This window comes from Oryctolagus cuniculus, chromosome 20, assembly GCF_051225735.1.
Source record: "Oryctolagus cuniculus isolate XC-2025 breed Fujian yellow rabbit chromosome 20, ASM5122573v1, whole genome shotgun sequence".
In the NCBI taxonomy this organism is placed as follows: Eukaryota; Metazoa; Chordata; class Mammalia; order Lagomorpha; family Leporidae; genus Oryctolagus; species Oryctolagus cuniculus.
In genome coordinates this window covers 16,062,598-16,090,180 of record NC_142886.1, presented here as the reverse complement: position 1 = coordinate 16,090,180, position 27,583 = coordinate 16,062,598, and the positions used below count along the sequence as shown (strand labels likewise).

The window sequence follows — 27,583 nt, the reverse complement described above, 5'->3', positions numbered from 1 at the left end:
ATCATCTCTTTATTTTCCTGCGTATGTTTTTCCAACATGATGGAGCCAGATCTCCCAAAAAATAGGAACATGAAGCCCCTCGAGTTCTTCCCAGCCCCAGAGAAGCAGTGGGGCCACGGGGTTGCGTTGCTAAGACCGCTGCTTCCGAGGGTCCCTGCCACTAGGTCCCACCTGGGTACAACAGGGGGCTGCCCCTCCCAGCTGTGTCACTCTGTGACTCAGGGACGCGCCATCTCCCCTGTGTAGATGTTAACTGTAGGGTACACTTCAACAGCTGCCGAATCCAGCCCGCAGATGGGGACCCTGTTCCCACTCCGGGCATCTCCCGAGGCAGCAGGAGGAAAGACGCTGGTGAACGCTCTGCCACCGCACCTGCCGTTCTGCCGTGATGGTGATGGCCCCCACGACACTAGCCAGGGCCATCCGAGGGCACAGCCAGGCTCTAACGAGGCTGGGTGGCTCCCAGGGCACTCCAGAGAGTTCTGGAAGAACTGAGATCGGGAGGGGTGGGACTGCAGTAAGCCGGCCATCAGGAGGTTTGTGGAGGGCTAAGTGATTGCCTAGAGGCCACAGAACGCTCTCGATCCTGCCAGCTCTCAACCTGCAGTGGCTGCGCGTCCTGGCTGCTGGCTGAGCCGAGGCAGCCCCCCCCCCCGCCCCCGGAGCTGCTGCACCCGCTCAGCATCCATCAGCGCCCGGCCACGGTTTGTGACAGCACACGGCAAGCCTTCACATGGAGAAAATTAGTTTGACCTTTAGCAGGAAAGGGAAATATGTCACCTTCCTAACGCAGGTGATAGGAAGATGGCCTCCTTATGAAGAATCACACCCCTGGACAGCTTTTCAGAGACGTGGCCAAGAGCCCAGGCGAGAGCCGGGAGAGAGGGGTGGAGGTCAGGGCAAAGGCGGGCGGCACGCACTGGCTCTCACGCGCTGCGGCGGCGCGCTCGCCCGTCCCCTTGCCTTGGGCTCTGACTTCTCATCTTCCCTTCCAGCATCTCTTTGGCTTGGTGGAAAGGCAGCCAGGGCCTTCCGGGAGCACTAAACGGGAGTGGCAGGGAAGCCATCAGGGCTAGGTAGTCGGTGCCATTTTAAGTAAGTGGCGTCCAAGCAGGTGTCCAGCGCAGTGTCCTAGCGGGCTATGCAAGGGGGTGGATATCGAGTCCTCTGAGTACCCGCCACCGTGAGCGAGCACCGGCCTTCAGGAGAGCTTCGGGACCCGGCCCTGGTCAGTGCCTCCGCCTTGTCTTCCGGACAAGCCGTCCAGCCTGGGGGACATTTGTCCCCATTGCTCTGGCCAGCACCTAGCTGATGGAAGACAGATGGGAAGCAACCCTCGTGCCTGGGCCTGGAGGCGGCAGGTGACGTTTCACTCAGCTCCTGCCTCATCGGACGCTTTGCTTGTTCCCTTGGTAAGGCTGGGTGCTATCTTGGAGGGGGAGGGGGCCTGGACGCCCTGGAGGGTTCTTTAGGGCCCTGGATGGGCTCGGGAAAGCTGCCAGCTGTCAGGGTGGGTGCATTAGCCTTGCATTGCTACAACACCCAGTACAGGCCCTTGGGAAGGCTGGAGGTTGGATTCTGTGTATGTGTTGGGGTTCATAGTCCAAGACTGGGCAGCCCCATTGGCCCAGTGTTTAATGAGGATGGGGGCATGGTAGAACGTCCACAGAGAGCCAGGAAGCAGAGAGCAAGCTTGGCCAAGCCAGACTCAGGCTTATATAAGCGATCCTCTCCGGAGAACTGCCTTCCGAAGACACGCCCCCAGCGGCCCAAGGCCCTCCCACGAGACCTCAGCAGTGGATCAGGCCTCCACCCTCACAGTACCATTAGCTTAGGACTTTGAAGGTTTGCAGCCAAATCATAGCCATGGGGCTGAAGGGCTGTGGGAGCCAGAATAGGACTCCTTCCTCCCTCCCGACTGCACAAATTCTCCCTGGTTTCTTCTTCCACGAAACTCTCTCTGACCACGCCAGCCTTCATTAGCCCACCCCTCCTGTGAAATCCCAATGGAATTCTCCAACACGCACCAGGATCACAGAGCTGGGAGGCTGTCACTCAAGGATCACCCAGCACCGAAGGCTGGGGAGGCGGGGGCTGGGAGAGGAAACGGACGCTCAGCTGGGAGACGCTCCCCAGGCACTGAGTGGCAGAGGTGGGAGTGGAACCCAACTCACCGCTCTAACAGGCCCTCTTTGTCACACAGCACACACCGCCATGGGATATCATATGTCCTTTAAAAAAATAATTTGTTTTATTTGGAAAGGAGAGAGCGAGAGAGAGAGAGAAGCCTTCCATTTGCTGGTTCACTCCCCTAAATGTCGGCAACATTTGAGGGCTGGGCCATGCAAGCATGTCACATGCGAGACAGGGACCCAAATCCTTGGGCCATCACCTGCTTCCTCCCAGGATGCATTAGAAGGAAGCTGGATTAGGAGCAGAGTAGCCAGCACTTGAACCAGGCACTCCGACATGCAGTGTGGGTGTCCCAAGTGGCAGCAGATTAATCCGCTGCCCCGAGGCCTGTGACTTGTGTCCCGGGGGCTCAGCCTGTAAACCAGAGGGCAAGTGCTTGGAAGTGACAGTTTAAATGAGGGCAGTCACAGAATCTGATGAGGAGAGCACAAGGTCGTGCTTAACAAGAACCGCTGGGGGTCAGCGAACGCCCTTCTGGAGAGCCACGGGTGCCACGCGCCCCCACTCCCTGGCGATAATGGCCTTGGGACCAGTTATCAGCCTAATTCCTTTTTACATCAATGCGGACGTGATGCCTGGTAATAGATGTGCTGTACCTTTAATGGCCTTTTAATGATGAAGAGGATCCAAAGCATTCGCGGGCTGAGCCCTCACATTAGCCTCCATCCCAGAAAGGCACTGTAGTCACCACAGCTGCTTTGCTGACCCCTGCAAGAGCGCCAGGCTCCTGCGATCCTGTTTGCACAGCTCATCACGGCCGGGCCTGAGCCTGCTCCGGGGGCCCTTGCCCAAGGTGGACGAGGACCCGGTCGGGGAGGGCAGGGAGCCATCCGGACGAAGGGCAGAGCCAGTCGGGGCCTGGATTGTCAAGATCTCTCTGAACGGGGGTCCTCCAGCCCTGCTCCCCGCCTCCGTCCTCGTCGAGAGCTCCAGACGTGCCCAGTGTCGCACGAGCTGCTGTCACGCCCTGCTGGCTCCTCCACTGGAGATGTGAGGTGGTCACGGACACGTCCAAGCCTGAGCTTTCCAGTTGTGGCTGCAATGGCTCAGGCAGGAAGAGGCTTGGATCCCTGAGTCACTGCTCGGAGGAGAACGCTCCACCTGCATTCAGTGTCGGTACCAGAAAGACACAAGTTCTGCTGTGTTCCGCCACCCAGATCCTGAGCGTAGCTCGTCATGGCAGTGAGTGAGTTACCCTGACTCACGCAGTGGAGGTGCTACATGAAGAGGCCACCCAGACACCTGCTCGCTGAACGCTTGGAGAGCTCTTGAACTTCTCTAAGCAGTTTCCCTCTGTAAAACTGGGGCTTTACGTAATAGTTCCCTCATAAAACGGTGGCAAAGACTAAGTGAGACAATTTGTGTGAAGCGGTAAGATCAGGATCTGACACAGAGCAGGTGCTCAGAACGGGGGCTGTTGAGCTTGCCCAGTAGAGAACGGAGTCTGCTCTTGACCTTGACCCCTGACGCCAGATGCACAGGTGCTCACAAGCCTCAGAGTGGCTCTGCAGGGCCTGCAATCTCCCCACGGCCTTTCGGGATGAGGGGACCTGCTGCTCTGGGCTCCGCCATGCACAGGTGCACGTCAGGCTTGCTGTCTTACCGGGTGTGCGGTGTGGCAAGGCCACGTGGGACCGTGGTTGAAGAGGTGGATTCTGGGACCAGATATACTGGGTTTAAAGCTCAGCTCTGCTGTCTACCAGCTGGGGAATCTTGGACAAGTTCACAAACTTCAGCCTCTTTCTTTGTCTACAAGGAGTTACTGATACCCTCATTGAATGACTGTTAACATATGAGGGTACTTTTAAAAGTTCATATGAAAATGGAAATAAGATAATTTTGACGCAAAAATGCAGAACATTCAATGGGCTGGTGTGTTGGCCCTAGGTGTTCCATCTAGACCAGCTTGGTTAAGAGATCAAGAAAAAGGGGCAGGCATTGTCGTGCAGACTGCGAAGCCACTGCCGCTGCTGTCAGCATCCCATATGAGCACCAGTTCATGTCCCAGCTCCTCCACTTCTGACCCAGCTTCTCGCTAATATGCCTGGGAAAGCAGCAGAGGATGGCCCAAGTGCTTGGACCCCTGCACCAACGTGGGAGACCTGGATGGAGCTCCTGGCTTCTGGCTTTGGCTTGGCCAGTTGTGGCCATTTGGGGAGTGAACCAGCAGATGGACAATCTCTCCCCCCCCCTTCCTCCCTCTCTCTCCTTCTTTTTCTAACACTGCCTAAAATCTCTGTACCACAGAAGAGAAGCTGGGAGCTCCATTTTCTAGGCTCTCTGTCCGACTTGCCAATGAGAAGACCTTATGCAAGATTCAAGGCAGAAGAAAAGTCAAAAATGATGGCGACTGGGGGCCAAAATCCAAGCACCCAGCAGGCTGAGGTTTGCACTGGTTTCCGGGTCAGCTTACGAAAATCCCTTGCTTTGGTTGTGCAAAACGGAGACAGAAAGGGACTCCCCTGAGACCCCCATGTTTGGATTTTGTGACCTTTAGCAAGGCCTTCCCTCACTGTCACTGTCACTGTCACTCTCCCAGCTATGCAGCAATTGCTAGGTCTCCACTGCTCCGTATTAAACTCTTTCTAGGGGTGGGTGTTTGACTTAGCAGTTAAGATGCCAGCATCCCATAGCTCCAGCCCCCGACTCCAACCTCCTGCTACCGCAGACCCCAGGAGGCAGCAGTGTTGAGTTCTGCCATCCACATAGGAGACCTGGATTGAGCTCCCAGCCCCGCCTTCAGCCATGGCCCAACCCTAGCTGATGCAGGCAATTAAAGAGTGAAGCAGCAGATGGGCGCTGTCTCTCTCTCTTTTTCTCTCCCTCTTATATAATAAACTCCTTCTACTTGGAATACCAAGAATGACTTTTGTCTCCTGACTGTCCATTACCGACACTTTAGGTGAGAAATATAGGCCTTCTAAAAATCAGGCAAAAATAATTTTATACTCTCACATAAAGAAAAAAGAACCCACAAAATGAAAGATTTAAAAAGCCAGTGTGCTCATGCGATTGCTTCGCCTGCCGCTGTTCAGGTCGCTTTGTTTTTTTAAAAAAAGATTTATTTATTTATTTGAAAGTCAGAGTTACACAGCGAGAGAAGGAGAGGCAGAGGCAGAGAGAGAGAGAGAGAGAGAGAGAGAGAGAGAGGTCTTCCATCCGCTGGTTCACTCCCCAATTGGCTGCAACGGCCGGAGCTGCACTGACCTGAAGCCAGGAGCCAGGAGCTTCTTTCAGGTCTCCCACACGAGTACAGGGGTCCAAGGACTTGGGCCATCTTCTACTGCTTTTCCAGGCCACAGCAGAGAGCTGGATCGGAAGTGGAGCAGCTGGGACTCGAACTGGTGCCCATATGCAGGTGGCGGCCTTACCTGCTATGCCACGGCGCCGGCCCTTACAGTATACTTTGGATAGCAGCTCTCTTAGATAATGGCTCACACAACTTCCTTCCCTTCAGTCTGTTGCCTTTTCATTTTGTTGACTGACTCCTCTGCTGTGTGGGAACTCACTGCAGCACTGCTCACAGGAGCCAGGAGCCAGCATCCTCTTACGCGCCTGTTGAATGGTGAATGGATAAAGATGCCATGATGTTATCTGTCTGTCTACCTATCTATCTATCTGCCATCTATCATCTAAAATTTTACCTTAAAAAACAAAGAAATCTTGCCTTTGCAACATGCATGAACCTAGAGGCGAGTATGCTAAGTGAAAGAAGCCAGACCCAGAAAGACCAATACTGCGTGATCTCACTTTCATGTGGAATCTAAAAAGGCAAATTCCTAGAAACAGAGAACAGGAGGCTGGGCTGAGGGGCCGGAGAAGTGGGACTGGGTTGTCTTCTGTTATAAGATGAATGAATTCTGGAATTCTAATGATGGTAACTGTCACTACTACTACTATTTTTTGTTCTTGAAATTTGCTCAAGCATAGATCTTAAGAGCACATATAAGGCCGGTGCCGCGGCTCACTAGGCTAATCCTCCGCCTAGCGGCGCCGGCACACCGGGTTCTAGTCCCGGTCGGGGCGCCGGATTCTGTCCCGGTTGCCCCTCTTCCAGGCCAGCCCTCTGCTGTGGCCAGGGAGTGCAGTGGAGGATGGCCCAGGTGCTTGGGTCCTGCACCCCATGGGAGACCAGGAGAAGCACCTGGCTCCTGGCTCCTGCCATCGGATCAGCGCGGTGCGCCAGCCGCAGCGGCCATTGGAGGGTGAACCAATGGCAAAAGGAAGACCTTTCTCTCTGTCTCTCTCTCTCACTGTCCACTCTGCCTGTCAAAAAATTTTTTTAAAAAAGCACATATAAACAAAGAGTGAGGTAAGTGGTGAGGGAAAAAAAACCCGTGAGGTGACGGTTGTGTTAATTAGATTAATAATTAGATTAATGGTATAATCATTTCACAAAGCATCACATTGCATACCTTAAACACATACACGTTTCATCTGTTAATTATACCTCAGTAACGCTGGAAAAACAGATTAAAAATTGTATATGCATAAAGATAAGGATTAAAAGCAATAGCTAACAATGAAAAGAGTGTAGTGTCTGATCTGTCAGAAGATCCTGTTGGTTCTGCCTTTAAAATAGTCCCAAAATGTGACCATTGTCTCAGTGTTCCCACTCTGCCTTGACCCGGCATCATCTCCCCAGAGACAATAATGTCAAACACAGAAGTGGTATTTGCTGTGTGCTCTCCCAAATGGTGTTTTGTTGTTGTTGTTCTAATTTTCCTGGGGCAGGTGTATCTGGCACAGGGGTTAAGATGCTGCTTGGGATACCTGCATCCCTACCAGAGTGTCTGCGTTCAAGTCCTGGCTCTGCTTCCCAATCCAGCTCCCTGCTGATGCGCACCCAGAGAGGCAGCAGGTGCGGCTCGGGCACCTGGGTCCCTGCCGTGCAATGGGACATCTAGGTTGAGTTCGTGGCTCCTGTCTTCTCTCTGGCCCAGCCCCGGCTATTGAGGGCATTTAGGGAGTGAAGTGTCTATCTCTGTCTCTCTCCTGTTCACATTTTCTTAACTGAAAATAAATTTTAAAATCTCATCTGCTGGTTCATTGTCCAAATGCTTGCCAGGGCCAGGGCCAGGGCCGCAGGCCAGGCGCTCCATCCAGGTCTCCCGCATGGGCGGCGGGGACTCAGTTACTCGGACCATTGTCACCTCGCAGAGTGCACTCACAGCAAGCTGAGGGCAGGAGCCAGGGCAGGAAATTGCACCTGGTATGGTTCACCCTGGTGTCTAAACTGCCCACCCGTGTTCCGAGTGTCTTAACTCCCCACCGCAACCCTGCATTCCAAGTCTTTCCCTCTTACTAATTCATTTCATCATGACCCAAACCCTGTGCAGTAGGCACATTAACAAAGGAGGACCCTGGGGCTCGGGGACTCTTACGCCGTGTGCCCAAGGGCGTGGAGCTCGCGAGGAGCACACCTGGGGCCCAGACCTGGCCAGGCTGGCTCTGACACTGCTCTGACCACTCGAGCCATGCCGTCACGCGAGGAGAGAGCAGCCCATCCTCCCCACCCTCCCTGCTTTCCCCTGTCCCCACAGGCTGCTCTCAAGGTGCAAGTTGATCACGTCTCTCCACCGCTCAAGTCCCTCCAGCCACTGGCCACCCTCCTTGGGCTGTGTCTGGAGCTGGCCTGCAAGGCTCTTCCCTCCCCAGACCCCACGCCCTCTCCCGCCTGCCTGCTGCTGCTGTCCGTCAGTTCACACAGCCCTAGGGGCTTGAGCAGTCAGACGCACCACTCAGCTGCCTCCCACTCTTCGCATCTGCTGCTCCCCCTGCACGCCGCACGCTTTCCTTGCCAGGTTCAGCTTCCTCGTTGCGACGGCTCCATCAGCTCCTTGCTCACGTCCCACCTTCAAAGGGAGGCCTTCTCTGCCCACCTGCTTTGAAACGTCCCCTCTATGCGCACTTGCCACGCCCCCTCTGCTCTGTCTCCTTACTCATTCCCAGCGCTTCAATCACACCCAGTCTCCCGCTCTTTCTCGAAGACTTAGAAGAGTGTCCGGCACACAGCATGTGCTCAGTACATCTAGGCTGAATGAACGGTCTCCAAGGTCCTTCCAGCTACCACCATGTTCCTGAGGACAAAGATACAGGAGGCACTGCCTTGCTGCTCGCTGGGCACACACACTGGCAGTGGGAACTGCCAACTACAGGCTAACCTGTAAGGCAAGGGAGAACAAAGATGGGACGGGCGAGGAGAAGGAATGTAGGGGTCACCAAGCACGGTCAGTCTCAGCTGGAGCCACTAAGGCTGCCTTAGGGGCCGGCTTGTGGCATAATGGGTTAAGCCTCTGCCTGCAGTGCCAGCATCCCATATGGGCGCTGGTTCAAGTCCCGGCTGCTCCACTTCCAATCCAGCTCTCTTCCGTGGCCTTGGAAAGCAGAAGATGGCCCAAGTCCTTGGGCTCCTGCACCCATGTGGGAGACCTGGATGAAGCTATTACTTCTCGGGTTCACCCTGGCCCAGCCCTGGTTGTTGCAGCCTTTTGGGGAGTGAAGCAGTAGATGGAAGATCTCTCTCTCTCTCTCTCTGTGACTCTGCCTTTCAAATAAATAAAATAAAATCTTAAAAAAAGAGACCTGTTTTATTATTACTACTTAGCTCTGCTTTATTGACCCCATCAGTCTATTAAGGTTTTAAGAATGAAAGAAGAATGAAATCCTGTCTTTTGTAACAAAGCAGATGCAAATGGAAACCATTATATTTAGTGACATAAGCCAGTCCTCAAAAGACAAATACCATACGGTTTCCCTGATCTGTGGTAACTAATTGAGCATAAAAATGAAATGTAATTTGTGTGAATGAAATTGACATTTTGAGATTCACTGATTATTTATAGCCCTTGTCGCTACTGTTGAGGAGCAGTGTTATTTTCGGCTTACTATTTGTTGCATTCTTGTGTAGGGTTAATCTTAGAGTATAAAATAAACTGAGAGCAGATCACTGTAAAAATTCAAAGAAAGAATAAGGAAGGAAGGAGGAAGAAGGGTAGAGTGGGAAGCATCTTAAATCTGTATATTTACATGAACTTTGTCCTCCTTAAAAACCAACTAAATAAATTAAATAAAAAGAAGGAAAGGCAGCCAATTGTTCTAGCAATGCTTTGGTATATTTTTGTTGGTGGCTGCTTAGGAACTGCTCCCGCAGAAGGGCAGAAGCGGGGTTAGAGGAATTAGCGCCTCAGGCATTTGGTATTCTCTGTCTTCTTGCAGCATCTCTGACGCACAGCACGCAGACTGGAAACCGCTGTCCGAGGGAGAGAGTGCCCTGGCAGAAAGCTTGATGGGCCCCCTCCCCAGCTGCAGGCCCTGGAGGGTGAGTAGCATCTGCCACAGGCAAGCGAGGTGAGGCAGCGAGAAACTGATCACTTCCTGTTGTCGCTTGGAGGTGTGGCAGGCTCTGCACGACTCTGTGCCCTGCCATGTGACTGAGTTGGAAGGGAAAGAGAACGTGGGGTCTGGGTAGGAATCGGAGAAGGGCTCACAGAGGGAGGGCCAGGTAGGGGGAGTGGAGAGCGATGGGAGATGCTGGCAGAACAGATGACAAATACTTTCTCCCTGTGACAGATGCAGGACATCAAGGTTGAGTGGAGAGGGAAGAGAAGAATGAAATCAGACACGAGTCATCTGGAGTGAGTGATGGGTCTGGCCCCTGATGGTCCAGGATGCCCTGTAGAGCAGCCTTGATGTGGGCAGGGAAGGAGCAGGCTTTGGACTGTTTCCTGTCCTGTGTCCTCCTCCCCAGAAGGGGGTCCAGCGCTGCTTCTGCAGGTGATACCTCATGTGCCCAGACGCTGTCTCATACTCACACTCATCCCACACGGCCAAGTGCAAAGTCCGGAGGCGGTGCTGTGGGCCAGTGAGGAGACAGTGCGTGGCAGCCCGGCCGCCTGGGTTTGAATCTCGGCTCTTCCACGCACAACTTGTCGGACTTGGGAGAATTACTGTTCGCTCAGTTTCCGCCTCTCCACATTGCAACCATGTTAGTTTCTCCCTTGTAGAGTTGTTGTGAGGATGAAATGAGCTGATCCATAGAAAGCACTTACAACTGGGCGTGGGGGCAGGTGTTTGGCATAGCGATTAAGCTGCTGCTTGGAATGCCTGCATCTGTGTCAGAGCGTCTGGGTTTAAGTCCCAGCTCTCCTCCAGTTTCCAGCTTCCTGCTAGTGCACACCAAGAGGCAGTGGTAATGGCTCACGTAGTTGAGTCTCGGCCACCACTGGGTTCCTGGCTCCTTGCTTCTGCCCAGCCCAGCTTTGGCTGTTGCCAGCATTTGGGGAATGAACCAGCAAATGGAAGCTCTCCTTCTGTGTCCCTGCCTTTCAAATGAATAAAAACTTTAAAAATAAAATAAACTGTGTCTGGCACGTGCTGGATATTCGAGAGATGTTAATTTCATTATCAATATTCTCATCACATTCAGAGGCAAGGATAGCCTTGGATTACTTAGAAAGTCAAATAATTCCTGCACGTCTCCTCCATGTCCAAAGTTGGTACGCTCAGGGTGAGCACTGTCATGCCACGGGTTCAGCTGCCACCTGGGACGCCCGCATCCCGTATCAGCGTGCCTGAGACCAAGTGCCACCTCTGCTTCTGACCCAGCTTCCTGCTAACGCACACCTGGGAGGCAGCAGTGACCGCTCAAGTACTTGGGTCCCTGCCACCTACGCGGGAGACCTGAATGGAGTTCTTGGCTCCTGTCTTCAGTGTGGTCCAGCCCCAGTTGTTGTAGGCACTGGAGGAATGAACCAGCGGATAGAAGATGGAAGATCCCTTCCATTCTTCTCTTTTTCTCTACTCTGTCTTTCAAATAAATAAAAATAAACAACCCTTTAAAAAACAAAACATAGGCCGGTGCCGTGGCTCACTAGGCTAATCCTCCGCCTGCAGCACTGGCACACCGGGTTCTAGTCCTGGTTGGGGCGCTGGTTCTGTCCTGGTTGCTCCTCTTTCAGTCCAGCTTTCTGCTGTGGCCTGGGAAGGCAGTGGAGGATGGCCCAAGTGCTTGGGCCCTGCACCTGCATGGGAGACCAGGAGGAAGCACCTGGCTCCTGGCTTCGCATCGGCACAGCTCCGGCTGTGGCAGCCATTTGGGGGGTGAACCAATGGAAGGAAGACCTTTCTCTCTGTCTCTCTCTCACTGTCTAACTCTGCATGTCAAAAAACAAAAACAAAACAAAACAAAACAAAAAAACCGGCTCAAACCCTGATTTGCCAGATTATAGAAATAAATACAGTATTAGTCACATAAAGGACAGCATTATTCAATAATGTACTTTAAATGAGCAACAATAAAGACTTCTCGGTCACCTCGTGGTCTGTCACAGGCTCATCAGTGGAGGGGAGGCGGTGGCTGTGCTGCACAGAGCTGAAGCCCAGGCGAGCTTGTAGCTCATCTCTAGGTTTTTTGCAGTCAGCCTGGAGGTGAGCAAACACAGGAAGCCACGAGGGTCATGCAGAGTAAGGGTCTCATTTGGGAGGGGCTTCCATCCCTCTGTCCACACCCCATTGGCCAGAACTTGAGTCAGATGGCCTGGCTGCCAAATGCCCAGGTGCCTAGGCAAAAGGGGAGGCTGTTCAGGCAGCATGGGGCCAGCCTTTGCTACATCTTTCAACATTTCCCATATTCAGATATTATAAAAAAATTTATTATGGGAAACATTGAACAGATACAAAATGACAGAAAACAGTGCGGCAAATGCCCACAGACTATCACTCAGTTTAAACAGTTTTCGCCTCATAGCCAATCTTGTTTCACCTGTACTTCCACTCCCCCTTCCTCCCATATTACTTCGGAGCAAATCCAAGACAACGAATGACTACATCTGTAATTATTTCAGCACTGTCTGGTCCCTGTCTGAGCTCCTACCCTGTGCCAGTCACTGTGCGTGCACTAGGGATAAACTACAATGCCAATTCTACCTTTAAGGAGTTGAAGCTAAAGGAGAAGGCTGTAGTCTCAAGCTTATTAAGTCAGATACAATCACAGTGAGAACAGGAAACAGAAGCCTCTTCTTATCTGGGAAGATTTTATCCCAAACTTCAGCATGGACCGAAAAAGAAAAAAAAAAGTCACCCTTGAAATAGCCAAAGGGCCCGCAGCAGTTAATAACTTCAGCTGACTTCCCTATGTGACCAGTGGGTGTCCCTAAGCATCGTCACTGCCCCCTGAGTGTGAGATGTTCCTGTGAGAGCCACTCTGGCTTGGGAGTCTGTACATCAGAGAGCATGCGCTCACTGTCAGCGAAGAGCTGCTGAGGGAGGCGAAGGCAGGCCCTTCCGGCCCAGTCAGCTCCTGCGGCGTCCACCAAGCAACGGCCTCTGGCTTTAGCTCTGCCTTTTTCGGGAGGGGGAAGTACAACCGGCCTCCAGGGGTTAAACGGCAGACTCTTAATCATGGAGAACCTGAGTGTTGACAGCTCTGCTGGCTCCGAGCGTTCTCTAATCAGGACTCAGGACACCTTAATGGGTCACTAACCTTGCCCCAGAGTCCTGCCTCATATTAGCACCAGCACACCGTTCATTCCGTGAGCCAGACAGAGCTATGAACTGAAGACTGCATTTTCCACCTGCTTCCGCGCTCTCCACCCTGTGGAACCTCGGCATGTGAAGGTCATATGCAAACAGGCTTGGAAAGTAGATAAGCCGCCATATGAAAACAGTGTGCCCTTGGGTACATGTGTGATTCCAGCCTCCACTCCAGTCAGCGTGTTCACCTGCACGAGACAGTGGGCTCTCGGAAGCTCAGCCCCGGCTGTGGCGGGCATTTGGGGAATGGACGAGCAGGTAGAGGATCTTTCTTTATCTCCGTCTCTACGTTGCTCTGCCTCTCACATAAATGAGAGTACACTTAAAAATGAGAATAATAGTACTAACTCATTTAGTATAGCGAAGATGAAACGAGACAGAATACGTAAACCATGTCTGAAACACGGTAGATGTGGGGAGCAACTGGGAGCAACTCGGACTAGACTAAGTTACTGGAATTAAGACTTATTCTATGCATCTGCTTTCCCACAATATGGCGCTGAGAAGGGAAATAGCTTCTACACAGCTGCCTCCAGTTCAACCAATAAACTGTGGGACCTGCTCCTGATTGGAGGAGAGCAGCGTACTCGGCGTGTGGGTAGCAGAGTTGGGATTGGTGGAAGAGGACTATAAAGGAGGAGAGAGACGGCATGCACCAGGAACATCTAAGGGGAACATCTGAAGGAACACCTGAAGGAACACCTGTGCAGCCCCCGAGAGAGCCGGCCGGCGGTGTGCCGCTCCCCCGCGGAAGTGGGGAAAGTGGCAGGGGGAACCGCCCTTCCACGGAGGTGGAAGGGTCGGTAGCCAACCCGGGAAGAACCAGCAGCAAACCCGGGAAGGGCCGAGCAGACAAAAGAACAGCGCAGGGTCCTGTGTCGTTCCTCCACGAAGAGGGGGAGCAACATAATGGTGCCGTGACTCGGATATGAAGCCTAGGCAGGGTTCAGTGTCGTTCCTCCACGAAGAGGGGGAGCGACATAATGGTGCCGTGACTCGGATATGAAGCCTAGGCAGGGCTTAGTGTCGTTCCTCCACGAAGAGGGGGAGCGACAGTAGATGAACAATAATTGCCAGGTTTTCTTATGTGTAAGACGGGGACGATACCCACCCCAAAGGGCAGATGTGAAGATTATACAAGGGCACTTCGAAGGCTGTGGGAACATGGAATTGACCGTATCAGTTTATTCTGGTGCAAAACTGATTTTGAAATCCATGCAGGTTTTTTTTTTCATAATATGCATTTTCCATGTATCATGAAAAAAAATCTTGCAGCAAAATACTTTTAATTCTAGATTTCCATGAGCTTTTTGAAGCACCCTCACACACATGAGATAATTCATGGTAAGCACTTAGTAGGTCTGGCACATGGCAGGAAGTCAGTAAGTGTGCACCAGTATTACCAGTGTTCCAACTAGTCCCAATGTGGGTAATGTATGTTAAACTGTATTTTTCCACTGTGGTTTATATGCCTCAGTTTCCAGTTAGATTGTAAGCTCTTTTTTTTTTGAAGATTTATTTATTTATTTGAAAGTCAGAGTTACAGAGAGTGAGAGAGAGAGAGAGATCTTCCATCTGCTGATTCACCCCCCAGATGGCTGCAACCGGCCAAAGCCATGAGTCAGGAGTTTCATCCAGGTCTCCCACATTGGTAATAAGGGCCCAAGCACTTGGGCCATCCTCCGCTGCTTTTCCAAGACCATTAGCTGGGAGCTGGATTGGAAGTCAGCAGCTGGGATAGGAACCAGCACCATATGGGATGCTGGCATTGCAGGTGGCGACTTTATACCACCATGCCAGCCCCAGAGCGTAAGCTCTTAAACTGATTCAATGTCTTCCAGACCTAAAAGGAACCAGCTCTAGGACTACTGAAATTGTTCAGAATATGACTGGAGATTTTGTAGCGCTGTTAGCTTTTATGAAGCAATTTTATGTGTGCTATTTAATACCTCAAAACAACAACTAGAAGTTATCTTCGTTTTAAAGTTAAGAAAACGCAGGCCTAGACAGATTGGGTCGTCTAAAACACGGGCAGGTGAGCTGCAGAGCAGGAAGCAGAACCAGGTCTGCGGACTCCAAGTCCAGTGCTCTGTGAGCCCCAGCTGCTGCAGTGGGCTCCTGCGCACGGCTATGCCAGGAGGTGTAGATCTGCATAATTATTAAGCAATTCCCTAATAGACGGCAGTTGGGATTTTGTTATAAAATTAAGTATACTACAATAATTGTCTTTGGGCCGGCGCCGTGGCACAGGTCAATCCTCTGCCTGCAGCACTGGCATCCCATATGGGTACCAGTTTGAGTCCTGGCTGATGCTCTTCCGATCCAGCTCTCTGCTATGGCCTGGGAAAGCAGTAGAAGATGGCCCAAGTGCTTGGGCCCCTGTACTCACATGGGAGACCAAGGAAGAAGCTCCTGGCTCCTGGCTTTGAATCGGTGCAGTTCTGGCCATTGCAGCCAATTGGGGGAGTGAGCCAGTGGATGGAAGACCTTTCTCTCTGTCTTTCCCTCTCGCCGTCTGTAACTCTACATCTCAGATAAATAAAATCTTATAAAAAATAATCATCCTAAGAAGCATCTTTATCCAGTCTCCACACAGGCAGCCTGTGGATTATACTTCTGAGACAGCACTACAACCAGCGCTATCTGGTGATTCAGTGTTTGGGATGAGGAGTCCCCTACTAGAATCTCAGTGGCAGGACTGCTTACTACAGGGATCAGCCAACTTTTTCTACAAAAGATCAGACAGTAAATGTTTGGGGTCTGTGGGCCAATCATATAGTCAGTCTGTCATCAGAGCTATTCAACTGTGCTGTTGTGGCCTTAAACAGTCATGGACATTATGGAAATGAATGGATATAACTGTGTTCCAAGAAAACTTCACTTATAAAAACAGGCTGCTGTGGCATAGTAGGCTAAGCCTCAGCCTGCAGCATCATCATCCCACATGGGTGCTGGTTCACATCCCGGCTGCTCCTCTTCCGATCCAGCTCTCTGCTATGGCCTGGGAACGCAGTGGAAGATGGCCCAGGTGCTTGGGCCCCTGCACCCACGTGGGAGACCCGGGAGAAGCTCCTGGCTTTGGATCAGCTTAACTCTGGCTGTTGCAGCCATGTGGGGAGTGACCCAGCGAATGTTAGACCTCTGTCTCCCTCTCCCTAACTCTGCCTCTTAAACAAATAAAATCTTTTTTTAATTTTTTTTTATTTTTTATTTTATTTCTTATTTTTTGACAGGCAGAGTGGACAGTGAGAGACAGAGGTTTTTTTTTTTTTTCCTTGACAGGCAGAGAGGACAGTGAGAGAGAGAGGGAGAAAGGTCTTCCTTTTGCAGTTGGTTCACCCTCCAATGGCCGCCGCGGTCGGCGCACTGCGGCCAGCACACTGCGCTGATCCGAAGCCAGGAGCCAGGTGCTTTTCCTGGTCTCCCATGGGGTGCAGGGCCCAAGCACTTGGGCCATCCTCCACTGCACTCCCTGGCCACAGCAGAGAGTTGGCCTGGAAGAGGGGCAACCAGGACAGAATCCGGTGCCCCGACCGGGACTGGAACCCGGTGTGCCGGCGCCGCAAGGCGGAGGATTAGCCTAGTGAGCCGTGGCGCTGGCTTTTTTTTTTTTTTTTTTTTACTACAAATAAAATCTTAAAAATAAAAAAACAACAGGCAGTCACCTTACGAGTATTAACTAAACTGAAAACAGATCTTTTTAAAAATTAAGAGTGGGAATAGGAGAGGGAGGAGGAAGAAGGTTGGAGTGTGGGCGGGAGGAGGATGGGGTGGGCAGTATCAGTATGTTCCTAAAACTGTATAAATGAAATGCTTGAAACTTGTATAACTTAAATGAAATTTTAAAAAGTAAATAAAAATAAAAAACAAAAAAAAACAAAAACAGGCATTCGGCACAGGTTGCCGACTGCCGACTTAAATAATTCTACTTGTTTGAATTATCACCAAGAGTTTCTTGAAAGGTCATACCTGCTAGATTGAACCTGCTGATGCTCCAAAGATGTGAAGCCAAAATGAGAAATAGGGCCATCTGATGTCAAATCCTCTACTCTCTAACCTGAACACACATCACATGTTCTCATTCTTGGCTTCAGTGTGTGGTCGTTTGCGAGGTGTATTTGCAAACAATTTCTGAGGTTTTTGTGTATCACTTAAACAACAACCAACACTTCCTTTGATTTCTTGAATGCGAAGAGAAAAATCTGACCTCCTCTCCAGAGGGGACGTCACTCCCACTCGTGGCCTCCAAGGAAACAGAGTTTTCAGGTTTCTTGGCCTCCATGTCAACAAATTCCACTGCACTTAGGTTAGCTGAAACAAAGCTGTGATTCTACCGAAGAAGCTTTAACAGGACATAAAGGTGGGAATGAAAATAAACAACAAAAGGAGTTTCCAAATATAAAAAGGTGAGGTTAGACAGCTTGCTAATTAGGTGAGGAACTGAATTACCCTATTGTTAATTTAGGTCTAGAAAAATACCGACTCACCTGGTCTAGCCAACAGCTGGGGCCTTGTTTCACTCCCAGGGGAAGCTGCCCAGGCTCCTGATCAGCAGCTTCAGGCTGGCACCACTTATGACCTTGGCAGAGTCTCAGGCTCGCCATGACCTTTTTAGAGAACCTGCAAGTTACCTAGCCCATGCTCCACGCTTAAGGTCCTCAAGTCCAGCTTGGAAGAGGGGCCCAGCATAGCACAGCTGTCCTTTGGCTCACGGTGAGAGCCAGCCAAGCAGGGATTTCTTTTCCTTTCTTTTTTTCTGAAAGATTTATTTATTTGAAAGGCATGGTTAGAGAGGAGGAGGCGGTGGGGAGAGAAACAGATCTTCCCTCTGCTGGTTCACTCTCCAAATGGCCACATCGGCTGGAGCTGGGCCCATTTGAAGCCAGGAGCCAGGAGCTTCTTCCGGGTCTCCCATACAGATGCTGGGGGCCCAGGGACTTGGCCATCCTCTGCTGCTCTCCCAGGCGCATTAGCGTGGAGCTGGATTGGAAGTGGAGCAGCTGGGACTTGAAGCAGCACCTATCCGGGATTCTGGTGCTGTGGGTGGCAGCTTTACCTGCTACGCCACGGTGCTGGCCCCCAAGCAGGTACTTCTAAACCATGGGGACATATCCAGCAAATGAAGCTGGGAGAGGTGTGCAGTTCTACCCACCTAGTCAATCCTTTCAGAGATACAGTCTTGAAATGAGAACAGAACTTTTCTCAGTGAAGTCCATCATGGACCAAAGGCAGCCACTGGTATGTAAAAACTTGAAGATTTCACATGAAGAACAGATTTTGTTAATCCAGAAAACCAAAAAAAAAGATCTGACCACATCGTATCCTAACAAGTCGGCTGAGTAGATACTGAGTGGTAGCCCCCCCCCCCCTTTTAGACAGGTGGTACTGAACCACACAGCAAATTTTGCAAATCCTGGATAAATCCAACAATCCATTCCACAGAGGAAGAAAATGAAGTTCTGAAAAACAGGCTGGTCCGCAGTTAATGACCGAGCTAAGATTGGAAGTCTCGTGTTCTGAATCCCAGCTCAGCGACTGTCAGCAGGTATCGTTGACGCTCGAGAATCTGAGATTCAGGGACATCACAGGCTCACAGGCACTGCGAGGAAGGGAAACAGAACTCACACTGGGTCCTCGCTACTCCCCCGGAGGAAGACCAGCTAGGAACTCCAAGTCTCAACATTCCTCAGGCGCTGACCACACCCACAGCCTAGAGAATCTGTGCGCTCTGTACCAAGGACTGCGCATTCTCAGCCTCCACGGACGCTCCTCCACCCAGCTGGGTTTTGCACACACACACTGCTTTTTCTCTGTTAGTGGCCTTTTCTCTCCCCACAACAGGCAGCTGGGGGACAATAGACTTGTGGGATACTGGTGTGGGAGGAGAGGTTACAGAGAGCAGTTACAGAAGACAGGAGGTTGGAAGGTCTGAACTTGTCCTGGCCAAAGCATCAAATTTCATGGCAACAGCTTTCAATATATTGCTTTTTGAAAGTGCAGGCTCTGTCTAGATCGACATAATTTACATAAAAGAAACTCGAGCCATGTTCTCCTCAAGTGTAGTGACACTGATTTGTAAAACTCTTTAGCTAATGTGGACACAGATAACCAGTACCATAGATTCATTATAACTCAAGTCCGTTAAAACGGATGTTTGGTTTCCTTTATATCTTAGAGATGGCAATGACAAAACTATGCACAATAGGACAAGAAGTACACGAGGAACGGAACAATAACAAGGGGACCGTCCACATGCTCATTTTGTGTCATGGTCGTAGGAAAACAGAAGCAAGATCGTCTTATTTAAGGAGAGGAGAAACACGTGGTAACGGAACTGGACCGGAGGTGGTAAGGCTAACCAGCGGAGCAAAGATTCAAACTTACACAAAGAACCAAAAATGCATGCGCTGTCAATGGGCAAGTGCTCACATACGCATGTTATGACAGTTAAAGCCAAAGAACTTCCTAGGTCTGCCTGTGCCCCGACAAGGATCCTGGAGTAGCTCCTCCGTACTTCTGCGATGGAGACCACTATCAGAAACTAGGAATGTTCTGCTCTGGGCTCCCCTTTGGGCACTGCAGTTGTAAAATCCCCAAGAGCCTGGATCTGGCATAAATTTAGTGTTCCCAAATTCATGTCTCACACAGCTAATTTACACAGGTCTGCTGATCCCACAGCACCGTCTTCTGGGAGCACACGTGAAACATCAGGCAGCTGGCATGGCCAAAGGGGACTTGTCTATTTCATCTCAAGTGAGAGACAGAGGAGACTGCTAAATACACTTAGACCCCCATCCGTGTCCTGCTCACTGCATTCTTTCAGAACCAAATGATGGTGGCCATCGTCACACTAGGAGGTCACTTTTAAAATGTGCCTTCTCTTTTAACCCTCAACTCTAATCTTAGAAGTAGAGGGGGCCGGCGCCGTGGCTCACTTGGTTAATCCTCCACCTTGCAGCGCCGGCATCCCATATGGGTGCTGAGTTCTAATCCCGGTTGCTCCTCTTCCAGTCCAGCTCTCTGCTGTGGCCTGGGAGGGCAGTGGAGGATGGTCCAAGTACTTGGGCCCTGCACCCGCATGGGAGACCAGGACGAAGCACCTGGCTCCTGGCTTCGGATCGGCATAGCTCTGGCCGTAGCGGCCAATTGGGGGGTGAATCAACGGAAGGAAGACCTTTCTCTCTCTCTCTCTCTCTCTCTCTCACTGATAACTCTATCTGTCAAGTAAATAAAAAAAATAAAAAATAAAAAAAGAAGTAGAGGCTGTTCATTCTGTCAACCTTACTAAGAGGGAATCCAATAAGTGGGTTTGGTTCTATATAACAGGAAAAACTAAAGCTTCGAGAAGGAAGCAACGCGTCTCTTACTCATCTGGGACGCAGAGAAATCCTGGGTTGGGGCTGGCAGCCCTTTCACAGCAGGCATGGGCTTGCTCAGCACTAAATCAGACAGAAGTGGAAGGCTGAGCAAAAGCCTCAGCAGGACCTTGGTTACTGCTGTTACTAATACGCAGGGTTCTGTTACCCAGTCAGTAAACCCAGGTAACCAGTGGGTTCCAGGCCAGCCTCTTTCAGAAATGAGTCTTCTCACAGCAAAAATACTCGAATCCTCCTGATCTCAGGCTGACAACCCCGTTAGAAACGCAGACTTCCCCTATGGCGGTGTGTATGGAGGGAATGACCACTGTGTATGGACGTTGTGCGAAATGGGAGCTCTGAAAATCTTCTTGGACACCTGTGGTCTGCGGCTCTTATTTGCCTGCCACACCTCTAAGTTTACCCATTGGGTCAGTTGTTTGTCTTTCCTCCTGCTTAAAGTTACTGACTGCCAGAGTTTAAGCGAGGATACCACGGGATTAAGCCTCCCTTCTCCCCGGCCATGTTTTCTTGTTTTTTTTGTTACTACTTTTTTAATCTTAAGCCTCACCCTCAGAGCTCCACTTCTAATATGGTGGAACTATCACCCACTGAATGATACACTGAATGAGTGAATACAATGAAAAACTCTCCATGAAATACAAAAAGCTGAAGACTGAACAAGAAAGGAGACAAATTCTGGACAGAGGCGGAAGCTTGGAAGAACATCACAGCACAAGATGAATTCTTGTGACAGACAAGTGCAGTCTTCTGGCTGAAGAATCAGAGGAGAAAGAATCTCAAAATAAAGGGAGTCAAAGAAGGTATTCCCCAAATTCTGTGTGTAAACTTTACCCAGATCTCCAGCTGACCCCTTAACTGTGTGCAAGACAGACTCCAGCAAAAGATAAACTAACTCTTGAGGTGAGCTGCTGTCCAAGACAGACTACAAGTCCAATAAAATTAAAAATAAATGCCTGATAATACACATATACACCAGCACTTTTCAAGGACTGTAATATAATCTACGACACAAACATTTACAATATTCAGGACATAACCTAAAATTACTCAACATATAAAGGGCCAAAAAATAAAAACAAATGACTCATTCTGAGAAAAAAGATAAACAATGGAGACCAAATCTGAAATTACTGAGATATTAAATTTACAGAAAAGGATTCTAAGGCAGCTATTCTAACTACATTCAATGAAGCAAGGGAAAAGTATTTGTAATAAATACAAAGAAAAGGTCAGGAGAGAAATATGTAGAATTAAGTGGAATTTCTAGAACTGAAAGATCAGATACCCAAAATTAAGTTTTGCACTTGGGAAATACTTATTTCCTTCATATTTCTGTTCTTCTGTCCTTTCACCTCCAGAACAGGGTAAATTTCCAAAGAGAACTGATGAAGTCTCCTTTGGTTCTCTTACAAGGCCACAGAAATTATAATTATTGACGTTCTTATGGCAAGTGAGATGGGGTAAACATACTCCAATTCAAAATAACCTCTGCTTAGCTGAAGGCTCTGCTTCCATTGACTTTTGTCTGTGCCAAAACCAAAAGGAAAATTGCCTACTGACAGAATAGGTAGCTACTCTTTGCTCTTTTGGAGACTTGACATGAGAGGTGAAAAAAATTAAGGAACGTTTGGTCAGGAGATTTCATATACAGGTATTTTCATTTAGTGAGATGTGAAAGCCAGAGCTGAGTTTTTCTTAGATCCCTGAGATATATATCATACATTTATATATATTAAAGATTAATTTATTTGAAAAGCAGAGTTACGGCAGAGAAGGAGACACAGAAAAAGAGAGATCTTTCTCCATTGATTCACTCCCCCAGATGGCTGCCAACAGCCAGGGCTGGGCCAGGCCAAAGTTAGGAACCAGGAACTTCATCTGGTCTTCCATGTGGGTACACGAGCCCAGGTTTTTGGGCTATTTTCCACTGCTTTCCCAGGCACATTAGCAGGGAGCTGGCTTGGAAGTGGCACAGCCGGGACATTAACTGGAGCCCATATGGATGTTGGTGTTAACAGGCAGTGGCTTAACTCGCTGCACTACAACGCTGGCTCCAGATCCCTGATACTTAGCACCAACCCTACATGGAAACACCAATTTCTTTTGAAGGCAGAACATATGCTATGAAGTATTCCTGTCAGCGTGGTGGGTGGCAGATTACCAACAAATATGGAGTGTTTCGTTAGGAAAAAAATGATGTTCAGAAGGAGAGGGAGAGGGAAAAAGAAGGAATCAAAACTCTACATTCTGCAGTGATTATGGGATTACTAAAAGGAAATATTTGGAAGAGGTAGTGTCGTACTTTGCTCACCAAATCTTCTACAGTTTGAGACATCAACTTCAGAAACAAAGTCAGCTTCCCATTCCTGGTACTCTCAAAAGCAGGATATAATACTAAAGGTCATGAATTGGCTCCCAGATAAAATGATTGGACTCAGCTACAAAAAGTGACCACAGCTACAAGAAGGATTGTCAAGAAACCCCGAAATAGTTTTAGAAACAGAGCTAAAAGTTCATCTGGGAGCAAGGAGTATGCTTATTTCATTCAATTAAGACCGCAATCAAAATAAGAGAATGAAAACTCCCAAAGAGTGTGCACCAACTAAAATCAGTTTTCAGCATTAAAATGGATCAGTAGCTCTTTAATGTCAGTTAAGACCTCAGTAGTATTTCTATCAGAAACAAGAGAAGCTAAAACTACAAAACTCCTTTCTTTTATCATGGTTCTTCCTCTATAAAGTTAATTATCACATCATCCAATGATACAAAATTCTAGAAACTTTACAAAATTCCGCTTTTTAAAATTTATTTTTTGTTATCAAAGAAAATGTCCAGAAACACTGAGTACTAAAGAATTTGTTCATGGCATTGTTTTACAAAAGTTCCTAATGGAGAGTGAATATTTTATTTTCTGAAGTATCCTTCACTTATTAACGATGAGGCGGATGAACTGATATAATTACTTAAAAAAAAATCCAGACAACCTTATAAAGGAAAAAAAAATCCATTCTCATTGTGAATCTGCTGACTGGAGTAGATTCAGTGGTCAAAACACCACCACTGGCGACGAATCAACTTCCTCACAGTAGGAAGTTGTTTAGCTCTCTGTCACATAGGTCTCTCAGGTATAGGCACCATGTTTGAAGTCTCGCACAAAATGTCTGTGTCACTTAAATTACACAATGTGGCAGTGTTTGTTTCATGGGGACATAATATTGAAGAAGGGGAAAAGTAGAAAAAAATGGTTTGCATGTTATATGTGAGTACGTTATTGTACTGTGCATGGGTCTGAGGGCATTGTAGCCCTTGTTAAAGGAAGAATTCCATCAACGAAGCATCTTCGGTTCCCAGGGCTCTTGGTGCTGAGGGTGTCTACTCAGTTAGCCGCGTGGTTAGGCCTGGGCCTTCTTCATCTACTGCTTGGCTGAAATGGTTGGAACTGAGTTTGGTTGTCCACCTCTTCCACATGAACTTTATTTCTCAGCCTCAGGATATGTGGGATACTTAACTGTTTCTATCTTTTCTTGGACTTTGTAGGAGGGATATAGGCCCGTCTTCCCCAGTTTTCTGTTGACACCTTTAGAATATCCATCCCAGTGATTTCCAGCCACACCAATGATATCTCCAGGTTCCATAGGGATTTCATCTTCAGTTCGAGGCTGGTGAGGATAAATGGCAATCTGGTTGTGGGCATTTTGGCCCCCAAAATAGTAGATGTCATCTAAAGAATGGAAGTTCGCAGAGGCATCAGGGTGCAGTGTTTGCATGATTTCATAAGCGACTCGACAGACCTTGGGGAAGAAAGAAAAAAAGTCCGTTAGCACAGTATGTAAAAGCTCTCCTCTTGACAGTCTGGAAGTCTTTGGCCAGAGATGGGTTGAAAAGCAGCAACTCTAGACACAGCCTTTCATTCATCCATCTCAGATGATGATACACACATTCTTCATCTTTGTGTGCTTACCTCTGTCCTTTTTTTTTGGAAACAAAAATTACAATTCAGATCTTGGGAAACTGTGTGTGTCACACCCTTTACAAGTTTGAATTAGTTATTTTTTAAATGATTATTTATTTATTTATTTGAGAAGTAGAGTTACAGACAGTGAGAGGAGAGACAGAGAGAAAGGTCTTCCTTCTGCTGGTTCACTCCCCAAATGGCTGCAACAGCTGGAGCTGAGCCGATCTGAAGCCAGGAGCTTCTTCCGGGTCTCCCACGCAGGTGCAGGGACCCAAGGACTTGGACCAGTGCCCATATGGGATACCGGCACCGCAGGCGGAGGATTAACCTACTGCAGCACAGTGCCAGCCCCGAATTAGTTAGTTTTAATAAGCAGAGTCACAGTGGTGCAGGGCTGGGCACTGGTAATATCAATGTAAGACTTTTTTTTTTTTTTAATGTTTATTTATTTATTTGAAAGTCAGAGTTACAGAGAAAGACAGTGAGACAGAGAGATCTTCCATCCAGTGGTGTACTCCCCGGATGGCTGCAATGGCTGGGGCTGGGCCAGGCTGAAGCTAGGAGGCAGAAGCTTTATGTGGGTCTCCCACAAGGGTGCAGGGCCCAAACAGCTGGGCCATCTTTCGCTGCTTTTCGAGGCCATCAGCAGGGAGCTGGAGAGGAGTGGAGGAGCTGGGACACAGACACCTATGTGGGATGCTGGCGTCACTGCAGCTGACCCTGCTATGCTCTAACATGGGCCCCAGGACGCCACTTGTGTCCTCACAGAATCTGAGGTTTAGCATTAGGACTGTAAATACCTAACACCAGTGCTGTTGCTCCCTTTCCTGCATTTACTGTTTCACTCATACACTTGTTACTGCTAATTTAGAACTTGGTCTCAGAACACTTCTCAACAGAGATTCAAGTAACTATTGACAATATAGTATTGGCAAGTGAGCTAACGCACACCTGCCGTTTGTGTTCTACAGAGTCCTAAGTGTGCTAAGCAGACAGTAGTTGGCTGGGCTGACAAAAGCCGGGCTAGCCTTTTGGGAAGCTGCATCTACCTGACCAATGTAGTTTTAAGCTACTTAGAAGATCCCCTTGTCCAAAGAATATTTTCCCTGCCCACTTGATAGCAGGTGAAATTTCACAATCCAAATTTCATTTCTTGACTCACTGGTGATAAAGTTAAACTATAACTAATCCATACAGAGATAGCATTTTAAACAATAGATTCATTATAGAGTAAAGGAGTTTCAGAAACTTTTCTAAGAATAGGTTCACCCATTCAGACAGAAGAGAAACATTTCATTTTGCTAAAAAAATTCTCTTTTACATTATGAATAGAGAACTCAGGTCAAATATTCCTAAATCTCCAGTCTTGATCATCTTAGCCAACAAATTTTTGTTTTCGTATAACAATACTTTCTCATTTATTTACAATGACACTACCAACAGTATTGCTAATCTGCCCAGTGGAACAACTTAGGACTACCTGGCAGTCTTTTAAAACCAAGGCATTCATGAAGATCAAAGACTGAAAGAAGAGATGTTCATTCTTAACAGCTTGGACAAAACGAATTCTGATTAGATTAATCATCACTCCAACATCAAGAATCTGAATTTCAGGAACTTGAGGGGGCAATTTGCAAATGAAATAGGGAATTTTCAAATAAAATAAAGTTTAGGCAGGATTTTTAATTTTGTAGAGGGGACTATAATACTAGGATACTAAGTGATCTGCCCAAATTCTAATACTAAAATTACAACCAGACAGAACAAGAGAATGAAAACTTTGTGGCTGGCGCCGCGGCTCACTAGGCTAATCCTCCGCCTTGCGGCGCCAGCACACTGGGTTCTAGTCCTGGTCGGGGCGCAGGATTCTGTCCCGCTTGCCCCTCTTCCAGGCCAGCTCTCTGCTGTGGCCAGGGAGTGCAGTGGAGGATGGCCCAAGTCCTTGGGCCCTGCACCCCATGGGAGACCAGGGTAAGTACCTGGCTCCTGCCATCGGATCAGCGCGGTGCGCTGGCCGGCGGCCATTGGAGGGTGAACCAACTGCAAAAGGAAGACCTTTCTCTCTGTCTCTCTCTCACTGTCCACTCTGCCTGTCAAAAAATAAAATAAAAAAATAAAAAAAAAAGAAAGAAAAGAAAAGAAAAAGAAAACTTCGTTTACAAATTTATTCACCAGCAGGAAATGCCATGATACAAATGAGACCACTGGTAGAATACTCAGATGATAATAAAATGAGGATCCAAAGGACTTGGAACTTTTGAACTTTAATTCAGTCAAAGGCCAACAAACAGCAAGCAAAATTAAGTAGGAACTCTTGAAGAAACTAAAGAGCTGTATGCTACCTAGTGACATTTTGGTCAATGACAGACCACAGATACAATACAGTGGCCCGGTAAGATTATATTGCCTAGTGTTCTCTATGTTTGCACAATGGTAAAATCACCTAATGGCACATTTCTCAGTATGTATCCTAGTCACTAGGAGACACATGGCTGTAATTAAAGCAGCTCCAATGATAGAGACTGTTTTTAGGTACTATCAAACGTAATCTTCCATCATTAAGACTCCATCATAGGCTGGCGCCGCGGCTCACTTGGCTAATCCTCTGCCTTGCGGCACCGGCACACCGGGTTCTAGTCCCGGTCGGGGCGCTGGATTCTGTCCCGGTTGCCCCTCTTCCAGGCCAGCTCTCTGCTGTGGCCCGGGAGTGCAGTGGAGGATGGCCCAGGTGCTTGGGCCCTGCACCCCATGGGAGACCAGGAAAAGCACCTGGCTCCTGCCATCGGATCAGCGCAGTGCGCCGGCCGCAGCGCGCCGGCTGCGGTGGCCATTGGAGGGTGAACCAATGGCAAAAGGAAGACCTTTCTCTGTCTCTCTCTCTCTCACTGTCCACTCTGCCTGTCAAAAAAAAAAAAAAAAAAAAGACTCCATCATCACAATCATTTTACAAAGGTAGTGTTACTCTATTAATTGATGAAAGACTCAGGTTTGACTTGAGGCAATCTGCATATGCTTGTAACTGCTCTATGCATTTTCTCTTGCAAATCGTCTTCTGCATGTTCAGATTATACCACCAGAAAAGTCAAAGTCCCCCCCCCCCCCAAAAAAAATGTAAAGCCTTGGACAAACCTGAGAGTCTTCTTTTCTGAGTATCTCCACTTACTCTTGAGTCACCCCTAGCTAGGAATGTAGGGCTTTATAGGACTATTACTCCTAGGATGACACGATTTTCACTATGGCAATGAACCCTGATATGTTTCTTTCTCTCTCTCTACTCTTAAATATCTGACTCTCATAGACACAATAAAGCCTTCTGTCTCACATTCTTAGGGGATCTACTTTGTTTTGGGGATAATCCCAAGTTTATGTTTTTCAAGAAAAGTTTTTCAAGAAAAGAAATTCAAAGGGCAAACAGACACCTGAACAAATGTTTAGGATCACTAGCCATCAGGGAAATGCAAATCAAAAACACAATGAGGTTCTACCTCACTCCAGTTAGAATGGCTCTCAAGCAGAAATCAAC

At 48.7% G+C, this 27,583-nt stretch overlaps 1 protein-coding gene across 12 annotated transcripts in view; it reads right to left on the bottom strand.

Annotated features, from left to right (window-relative positions):
* Positions 1-22,894: 22,894 nt before the first annotated feature.
* FUT8 (fucosyltransferase 8) overlaps positions 22,895-27,583 on the bottom strand; it is a 296,071-nt gene continuing 291,382 nt past the window's right edge. For 11 of the 12 annotated variants that reach the window (XR_016226668.1, XR_016226667.1, XR_016226669.1 and 8 more), the window contains one exon: positions 22,895-23,896. Coding sequence is in view for 9 of the 12 variants with exons in the window: in XM_002719524.6 (XP_002719570.1) it covers positions 23,579-23,896 (318 nt within the window). In the remaining 3 variants the exon portion in view is untranslated. The remainder of the gene's footprint in view (positions 23,897-27,583) is intronic. The other variant, XM_089322515.1, reaches the window with a different exon arrangement.